This window comes from Tuber melanosporum, assembly GCF_000151645.1.
Source record: "Tuber melanosporum whole genome shotgun sequence assembly, scaffold_163, strain Mel28".
In the NCBI taxonomy this organism is placed as follows: domain Eukaryota; kingdom Fungi; phylum Ascomycota; class Pezizomycetes; order Pezizales; family Tuberaceae; genus Tuber; species Tuber melanosporum.
The window spans coordinates 69,728-79,563 of record NW_003298823.1 but is presented as its reverse complement, the minus strand read 5'-3'; the positions used below and the strand labels follow the sequence as shown (position 1 = coordinate 79,563).

The 9,836-nt window shown below is 51.7% G+C and overlaps 3 protein-coding genes; all 3 read left to right on the top strand.

Moving 5' to 3' along the window:
- Window positions 1-860: 860 nt before the first annotated feature.
- On the top strand, window positions 861-1,814 carry GSTUM_00003224001 (uncharacterized protein; the record flags this gene model as incomplete). XM_002836861.2 has 3 exons in its annotated part: window positions 861-1,196; window positions 1,266-1,683; window positions 1,735-1,814. Exons 1-3 carry the CDS (start codon window positions 996-998, stop codon window positions 1,812-1,814), a joined length of 699 nt encoding a protein of 232 aa, XP_002836907.1. The 5' UTR covers window positions 861-995.
- Window positions 1,815-1,869: 55 nt separating this feature from the next.
- On the top strand, window positions 1,870-3,842 carry GSTUM_00003223001 (uncharacterized protein; the record flags this gene model as incomplete). XM_002836860.2 has 2 exons in its annotated part: window positions 1,870-2,340; window positions 2,740-3,842. 2 exons carry the CDS (start codon window positions 1,870-1,872, stop codon window positions 3,700-3,702), a joined length of 1,434 nt encoding a protein of 477 aa, XP_002836906.1. The 3' UTR covers window positions 3,703-3,842.
- Window positions 3,843-7,203: 3,361 nt separating this feature from the next.
- On the top strand, window positions 7,204-9,261 carry GSTUM_00003222001 (uncharacterized protein; the record flags this gene model as incomplete). XM_002836859.2 has 2 exons in its annotated part: window positions 7,204-7,910; window positions 7,971-9,261. The coding sequence occupies exons 1-2, from the start codon at window positions 7,525-7,527 to the stop codon at window positions 9,259-9,261; spliced, it is 1,677 nt and encodes a 558-aa protein (XP_002836905.1). The 5' UTR covers window positions 7,204-7,524.
- Window positions 9,262-9,836: the final 575 nt, after the last annotated feature.

Here is a 9,836-nt window from a genome sequence, read left to right as displayed (position 1 = left end):
CAAGTGGAAGGTTTCGATTGATTTGTCCAGCAAGCTTGGTGTATAATACAGAGTATCATATGATACAACATCAACCACCGCCAACAACCTCTGCAAAAATACTAGGGGAGTCTCGGGTATCTACCCCCACGTAACCTCCTCCTAGCTGGCCATTCACCAATCCAGAAACTTTACAGTACTGTACCGCACAAACAGTCCAGAACAAAAAAGAAAAACAGTGACCGACGCAGACTTCGTCTCTTCGGGGAGGTACGATTGAACAACCCAACACCTTCCAATGGGCCATACGGTAGATAGTAGCACAGTAAACACATGATAACTCCAAAGGACAGTTGTTTGGGGGGGGAGGGGTGAAGCCGGGATGGGCCGCGTGTGGCTCTCTCTTCTAAGGTAGGACAATGGAAAGGGCGGATCTAGTCCACGCCATCCATACGATAACAAATACCCAAGCCAGTTTCACACGAGTCCAGGTTCCCCCGCTTTCCCCGGAAAAACTACAAGTAGAAGTGGAACGGAAAAAATATTGGGCTGATGATTGGTGACCCGGTAATTTGAGCGATACTCCCCGACCTAATCGATTTGCACTACCACCACCACAACCACCACCACACTTCCCAACTCCCCCGAGATTCCCCGTATGAAGCCTTTTTCCTGTCAAGTCCAGAGAGGTAAGGAGGGGGCTTGGCACGGCTATTCGGTTAGGCGATCTGACGGCCACGTTCACTACTGTATAATGCTTTTAGTAGTCCACGGCACTCCAGTAGACGGTAGTAGCAGAGAAAACCTAGATAGGGAAGAAACAAAGTAACCCACCACCCGTCAAATGTATCTACGCTTTACAAACTAATCAGCAAGAGTGTGTATTTCTGCTGTACCCACCAACTCTCCAAAACTTGGTTTATAAATGCCACTTCCCAGCCCCCCACCCCCTAAACCCCAAATCCAGCTAAAACGACACACTCGAGATGAAAGTCCGAATCTCTCCCCATCGAAAAATGGCTATCAAATCTTTACCAAAAGGTTTACAAAAGGAGGTGGACGAGACGCTGGAAGGATTGAGTCTAGAAGAGCAAGTCTCATTGCTCGCCGGCGCCGACTTTTGGAGAACTGTGGAGATTCAAGGCCGTGTTGCTGGTATCAAGGCTACCGATGGGCCCAGCGGAGCTCGGGGGCAGTTCTTTTCTAACGGGACGAAGGTCTTCTTGCTCCCCTCCGTGCAATTGACTTGGGTCGGTGAACTGATGGCGTGGGTGAAAATAAACCAGGCAGCATTCTTCCCCTCTGGTGTCTCCCTCGCCGCCACCTGGGACACGAGTTTGATCCGCAACGTCGGCGAAGCACTCAGCGAAGAGGCCCAGAGCAAACAGGCAAACGTCCTCCTGGCCCCGACCGCATGCAATCACAGGTCCCCACTCGGCGGGCGGAACTTCGAATCCTTCTCCGAGGACCCCTACCTGTCCGGGAAACTGGCAGCGGCGTATGTGAACGGAGTGCAGTCCAAAGGTGTTTCAGTCGCCATGAAGCATTTTGTCGCGAACGAGCAGGAGACGAACAGGTTCACCGTCAACGAGATCATCGACGAGAGGACCCTGAGGGAGATTTACTTGAAGCCGTTTGAGATTGCGATGAGGGATGCGGGTCCCTGGGCAATTATGTGCTCTTATAATGCTGTTAATGGGGCGAGTTTTCTCTAGCTTTTCCCCTGTGTTTGAGGGATGCTAACGGGGATTATAGCAACATGCGGACGTCAACGACTTCACTATGAAGCAAGTGCTTCGGAAAGAATGGGGATACGATGGGCTGGTAATGTCTGACTGGGGCGGAACTCATGACGCCGTTGATTCTATCAAAGCAGGACTCGACCTAGAAATGCCCGGCCCGGCCCACCGCCGTGGAGAGAACCTTCTCAAGGCGATCGAAGAATCAAACAATGACACCAAACTCCTAGCGGCCGTCAAGACCGGAGCCCGGCATGTGCTAGAGCTCATTGCGAGGAGTGGCAAGTGGGGACGCTTCGGCGAGGAACCAGAGATGGCGAACGACAAGCCAGAGCATCGAGCACTCATCCGAAAAACCGGTGCTGAGGGGATTGTCCTGCTCAAGAACGAGAGCAATGCTCTTCCTATCTCGACCTCCGTCAAGAAGATAGCCTGGATAGGCCCCAACGCAAATGAGTGCATTGCTGGAGGCGGTGGATCTGCAAACTTGAACCCACATTACCTCACCAACCCCCTCGACTCCATTCGAGAAGCGGCGAAAGAGCACGGCATAGAAGTGAATTACGAGATTGGCTGTCAGACAGAAAAATGGGTAAAGACGTTCCCCATCACCGGAGGTCGAGTGAAGACCTCACCGAAAGGCGGAAAAGAAGGCATGATCCTCGAATTCTTCCAAGGCCGCGAATGCCAGGGGGAAGTGGCGGAAGCCAGGACGACTAAAACCTCCACCATCTTCCTCATGGACGGGAAACCCCCCCGCCTGGAGGACAAGGACTACAGCGTCCGACTAACAGCATACTTCACCCCGGAAGCCTCGGGAGAACATATCCTGGGACTCGGGGCCGTCGGGCCAACCAAGTTATACGTGAACGACGAGCTCTTCCTGGACCACACCCACTGGACGGAAGCCGGGGAACTCTTCTTCACCTCCGGTTCCAAGGAAATCACCAAAAAGATAACACTCCGATCCGGCGAATGGTACAAACTCGTCACCGAGTCGACCACTAAATCCCCCGATCAGGAGCCCCCAGACACGGGCAACGACAGCCTCGACTTTGCATCCGCCGTTGGGATCCGGCTGGGCGTCGACCTCGTCCGCGATGCACAGGAGCACATCTCCCGAGCCGCGGCGCTTGCCGGAGAATCGGACGTGGCGGTGGTGGTGGTCGGCATGAACAACGAATGGGAATCCGAGGGCTACGACAGACATGGCATGGATTTGCCGGGAAAGCAAAACAAGCTGATCTCCGCCGTCGCGAAGGCCAACCCGCGAACCATCGTGGTGAACCAATCCGGGTGCGCGGTGAGCATGCCGTGGCTGGACGAGGTGCAGGGGCTGCTACAGGTCTGGTACCAAGGACAGGAAGCTGGGAACGCGCTTGCCGACGTGCTTCTCGGGAAGAGGGCACCTGGAGGCAGGCTCCCCATCAGCTTCCCGAAAAGGGTGGAGGACAATCCATCCTGGGGCAACTTTGGTGACTCTGGCGCGGAGAGCGAAGTGCAGTACAGTGAAGGTGTGTTTGTTGGATACAGACACTACGTCTCCCGCGAGGTCCCCGTACTCTTCCCCTTTGGCTTCGGTCTCTCATATACCACCTTCTCCCTCTCCTCACCAAGATTCGCTGGAGGCAAAAACACCCTCGCACCGGGCGCCACGGCGACCGTCGAAATGGCCATCAAGAACACTGGCAAAGTGGCCAGCAGCGAGACAGTGCAGGTCTACATATCGCCCAGAGCCGGGTCCCCACCGGTCGGGAGGCCCACCAAGGAACTCAAGGGTTTTGCGAAAGTCGACTTACGGCCGGGGGAGGAGAAAGTTGTAAAGGTTGTGCTGGACGAGTTTGCCGCTGGTTACTTTGAACCGAGTGTGGGAAAGTGGAGGGCCGAGAAGGGAGTCTACGAAGTCAGTGTTGGGAGGAACGTGGAGGATGTGGTAGGGAAGTTGGAGGTAATTGTTGAGGAGACGTACGAGTGGATTTTTTAGCCAGAGTAAGAGGGAGGGGTGTGTAAATAGTTCTTTTGGCACCCGATGCCCTGGAGGCATTGGCATGTGTGTATATGTATGCGATATGTGCATGCTAGCGGGAATAGAAAACCCATGAAGCGGCGATTCCTTTCTTGGTTAGCAGGCGTCGTTATATCACCGATTATCACTCGTTACAGATATCTCTGCTAACGGATACTATTTATCCTCTCACACCCGGTTACCGGCATCATTCATACTCTGCTTGGGGGGTTCAACCGGCAGCTGGCAGCGATAGAACGAATGCCCTTTGTATGATACGGAGCTGCACAAAAACCCCCCAACTCCTTCAGTTGGCCCAGTGCTCATGCGTCAGCGCCTTTTCGGGGAGAAGGTGGAATAGTGAACCCAACAGTGTAAACCACAATTTCAATTTCACGACCCTGGGATATTTCCGATCTAACCTATCAATAACGCATAATGCCGTCCCCCCCACTCCACGTTATCTACCATCTCTTGAAACAATATCATACCCACCTTCATCACACACTCCCCACGTCTACCCTTTTCACCGCCCCCAAACCTAGCACACAATGGAGCGCGTAGGACCACGCATCAGGCATAATACCCCCCTTCCAGCCGTTGAATCTAAATGACACCTTGACTGCCTACGGTCGAAAATAAAGTGCAGCCAAAACCTCACTGTGTCAGGCCGACTTGCTGTTTCCGGGTCACTCACTAACTGCGCGTGGCGGATTGATTCTTTGGGTCTTGGCCATCCGCAGAGCAAGGTGTGTCTGCAAGGTACTGCGGTGCCTCCTACCGTAGGAACACTAGAGGCCCAATGAGGGCTTTTTTTTTTCTTCTTTGGGGCAGAAATCTTTTACTCCCGAATGGCTCACTCTTGACTCCAGAATTCTATCGAACAACTGAAATCGCAACGGTCCCAAACATGATTTTCCGAGATTAATTGGATTATGATCAGGCTTGCGATTATGAATTAATTGCCATTTTCTTCCTCCCGGTGGTATTAGTGGTGGATGGAGCTGTCAGGTCAGTACAGCCCCTTTAGTATCCGAGTCGTGGCTCGAAATAATAACTAAATTGCTGAGAGGTTAAAATCGCTATCATAATATATATCTCATTTGGCGCGCTAGCCCCTTCCGGTTTCAAATCACGGGATCAAAAACAGATTTTTTCCTTCCAGAAATGATGAAATGCGTGTAACTCGCACTTCACTTCAGCCCTAACTTGAAACTGATCCATCCCCCCTACCGTAATTTTTAAAATGATAATCAGTTATCAATATATTGATCGCCACAAATCAACGATATGTATCCAAATCGGAACGAAACCACCTTTTTTTAATCATTACTCGAAACCATGATTCTGTATCGAATCGCGCAATTATAATCACGTCTACCAGACACACACCCCTCCACGCTAAGTTTCTTTTCCCTCGTCTTGGGATGCGATCGAGTCAAATTAAGCTAAGGCCAGGGGTACCGTACCATAATGACTCGAGCGTACCGCCCCAGTTATGGACTGGATGGATCGGATATTAGTCAGACATGGTCCCGGGTCCTACAAGTAGAAAGAAGTCCTGCGCCCGTGGAGAGCTATCGCTTTATGAGAAAATCTAATCAACCCGCTGGGGGCAAAAAGCGGACTCAAGTCGAGTTGCTTACGAGTGAGTACTAGTCTATCTTTGGCAACGTGTATGTAATGGGTAGCATAGCACAGTAAGCTAATCGCCAGGCAAGAGGCACAAGGATCCACCACAGCAGACAACGAACAAGTTTAAAAATCACAACTTGCGGTACGGTACGAGTAGTCTATGTGTTCGAAAGCAATTCATTCTTCTAATCCGATCAAACCTGATTCCTCGTGTGGGGGGGGGGGGGGGTGGTGGCACTTTTATCCCTCCCCTGATTTCGTTTTTTTAGGGCTGATGGTGGACTGCACTTATCATATCGCTCATAGGATATTCGTACAAACTTCATTTACCCTTCGTTCGGGATAACCCTAACCCTACGCGTCAATTTGTTGAGCATGGTGTTGTGCCTGTATTCAGACATGGAAATGTGTGGAGGGAACTGATGGTTTTACGCCCAAATTTTTATAATCCTGGGCATGCATACAATGCAGAGATGGAAGCGGGTCACGGTTGGCGGTTAGTATGCTGAGTTTTGATGATTAGCAAACATCTGTCCGCCTGGGTCCGATTGATGGTAATTGTCTAGCTGTGGAGTTTCGCAGATTGAGTGCGTGGTTGGTGATGGGCGTAGTTTGCGAGAGCGATCTGCGGGGTATCAGATCATACGATACCGGTAGGAGAAAGTGCTTATGTCATCATCCGTCTGAATAAAGTTGCTCCTTACCATAAAGGTCGACCCACCACCACCACCCTTCCCAATGTTACTGCGCTACAAGTACAGGTATTGGTGCTCAGGGGTGGGCGAGGTGTGTTGCTAATTATCCCAGCAGCGATGGTGAACCAGCAGGGTGGAAAAAGCATGGAATTACTTTGACTATCCAGGATTTTCTCCTTTCTTTTCCCGAACCCAATTTCCCACAACCCATTTCCATCTCTCGGCACCGAGCTTTACCCCTCTCAGTAAGGGAACCAATCCGAACCCCTACCGTGGCGTCGAGAGGAAAAAAAGGACAAACGGTGTGGAGCCAGCCAAGGGAAAAAAAAAAAAAAAAGACACTTTTCACACCTGCATGCAGCAGCATGGGGTAAGCTGACCGTGGCTCCAGTCACACAATTTGCTGATAATACGGTACCGGTGCACTCGAGTACGGTGGGTGGGCTGGGGGAAAACAGAGGGGGATGAGGATTCTGTGGCGGTGTGCTCTCTCGCAGAGACCGAGAATAGAGTTATAATAGTAGAGCACCGCCACAATACTTTCCTTCACGACCCTACCGGTACTGTACTCGAGTATGCTCGTCCCAGGCAAGGAGTCCTGAACATTCAGGATAATTTCGCTTGCGCGCACAGATACACACGGGTGATTGGCCATGCATTTCCCAATCCCCTGTACCCCCCCCTTTGGTCGAGTACCGGTAGTACGAGCAGTAGTACCGTGTGCGATGCTGCAGTTCGACAATTCCCTACTTTGGAAAAGGGGAGAAAAAAGAGCTGCTCAGCCCCACTGAGAGGCATGGGGAAAACAAGGAAACACCAAAGACCCTACCAGAGGGGACAACTCTAAGGATAGCACTTGGTTCCATACGGTACTCAAGTTTTTTTACCGTCCACTCACCACATTTTGGCCAGTGAAAACTGAAATCGCCTCACCCACCGTATGCTCACCCCCGGTACCGGCCGCACAGCACCGTAGAGGAAGTCTTCATGGTGGCACGGTGTGGCCGGGTGACTCTAGCATCGTATCCACTCCAGAGTGATCCTATCAGGTTAATCTCCCCTACGGTACACAAGTTCTTTGCCACAATAGGTAATAAATAAGGTCCTGTAGCCAACCATGCTTTTAGGACCGGGCGTTCAGCGGGGAGGGGTATTCGAGTACAATAGCACAGTCAGGTTGGATCAGCCAAACTACTCGAGTACCGGTACAGTACTAGCGGTAACCCGTAATTGATAAAACAAGAGGAATTTCCCGTACTTTTGCTAATTTCGGGATTTTCCTTCTTCCATCTTTCTTTCCTTCTTCCGCCCCCTTAACTTTAATCAAAGAATTGAGCACCGCACCGCTCCGGGAATAGAGCACAGTACATTACGCGACCTCCCGCCAACTCGAGAACAAAAGAGAGAAATGTCGAATAGAGACAGGTTCGAAGACACAATTCCCCTCCGAGAGCCATACCAGCACCACACAATGCTCGACCCGGACGCCAAATCCAGCCCCACCTTCCCTCTCCACCGCAAAAAGCGAAGGATAGACTACTGGGCGTGGGAATGGCTCGCCATCCTGGTCTCATTCCTGGCCATTGTCGCGAGCACGATCGTGCTGTTGCTTTTCGATGATCGTGCGATTCCGGCGTGGAGTTGGTCGTCCGGGGGCATCAGTGTTAATGCTATATTGTCGTTGCTGTCGACATTGTCGAGGGCTTCCTTGTTGGTGCCTATCGACGAGTGCATGGGACAGTTGATGTGGCTTTGGTTTTCGAAGAGGGAGAGGAGGTTGGCGGATGTGGAGGTTTATAATCAGGCCTCGAGGGGCCCATTGGGGGCCCTGAAGTTGTGCTGGAGGCAGAAGGGGTGGTATGTTATCACGAATTGGCCGAGGTAATCACGTTTTACTGACTTGGGATGTTTGACTAGGGGTCTGGGATGTTTGGGGGCCCTCCTAATGGTTTGCTCAATGGGACTCGGCGTTGCACAACAGCAACTTCTCTCATACCCCAACCGCTCCATAATCCAACCCAACTCAACCTCAACGGTGACCCGCGCCGAGCGCTTCGACACATACCAAAACGTGACCACTTCCGGCACGACCACTCCGGAGATCTCCTTCTCTCTCCTCTCATCAATCTACAACGCTGCGCTCTCCGGCTCCTCCACGGGGAAATTCTCTACGGTGAACCAACCATTCTTCACCTGCACTAGTGGGAACTGCGAGTTCCCGCCGTTCGCAACGCTAGCAGTGTGCAGCGAGTGCTTCGATGTCAGCGACAAAGTGCAGTCCAGCTGCGACGCGGACAACCTCTGCACGGCCGAGTTCGGTGGGATGAGGGCGCAGAGCTGGCAGCAGCCGGATAACAACAACATCAACACCATCCTGAACCAGACCTACCTCGCTTTAGGCAGCTCGACCATGCTGAATAGCGGGGTTGCGAGCAGGAGTAGTCCGTTTTCCACCCTGGCGCATTTGCAGGCTCGCAGCGAGAACGGAAATTGGCCGCCGAAGTATCATGGTACGGAGTGTGCGCTCTTCTGGTGCGTCAAGACCGTGAGCGCGAAGGTTCATAAGGGGGTTTACGCCGAAGAAGTCATTTCTACGAATACGGACATTACCAACGGGACCAATGGGGAGCGGAGCTTTTCGTTGACTAATGGGACCCAGGTGACTTCCTTCGTGATTACCCCACTGGCACAGGAGTCTATTCAGGGTCCCAAGGGCGTTACGAATCTCTTATCAGGATGGGCTAAGGGGTCAGGATATAGTCGTGTTTTCTCGTCGGACCTAATGCAGGGCTTCAGCACTCAGGCGAATGTGACGGAGGTGATGTCCCGCGTGGCCACCGCCATGACCAATCGCGTTAGAGACTTTGACGGTCTGACCCCGCCGGTGAACGGAACGACTATGGCGAAGCAGTCCTTCATTCGTGTGAGGTGGCCGTGGCTCGCTTTCCCGGTGACACTTTGGGTCTTCTCCTTGATATTCTTGCTGACGATCGTGGTCAAGAGCCGAGAGGGGGAGACGAAGTGGGGGATGCGTGCTTGGGGTGCTAACTCACTGGCTCTGATGTTTCATGGGTTGGATGAGGATTCTAGGAATCGTGTTCGCGAGGGCGAGTGGGAGGAAATGGAGGATCTTAGTGAGAGGTTGTGGGTGAAGCTTGAGAGGGGTGATGAGGGGTTGAAGTTGAGAGCTCGGAGGATCGATGAGTAGTTTTTTTAATTTTTTTACACGGGGGAGGAAAGGCTGATTTATAGCGTACCATTATGTTTTGTATTTATTTATTTGATTTGCGGCGTTTGTGTTTCATATCATACTTTGGATAATTTTTTTCGGTTCCATCCTTGGAGATTTAGACGATGGAACTTATAAAGAAACGCCAGATAATATTATCATACCCGGTGCGCGAAGCTCATCTTCAGTGTCCTTCCATACCATCCAGTTATCGACCCCCAGTCCAATACCAGTACAACAAATGCACATGCACCCCTAGAACCACCAGATAAACCATCATACCCCCCTGCTCCATATCATTTCCCAAGACGACGCCATCCGCTCTCTAGCTGCCGATCACATCCCACAGCACACCGCAGCACGAGCTTAACACTATACTCGCAAGGCCATCCAGGTCACGAATGATATGTACCCCACCAAGGAAAGTCCGGGAAGACCCGAGCAATCGTTTAATTTACACCATGAAGAACAAGGACTCTAAGTTTAAAATACCATGAGATACAAGTACAATACCATGAAAGGAGTGGAGTGGAGTTTCTAAACTCTGACCTCTA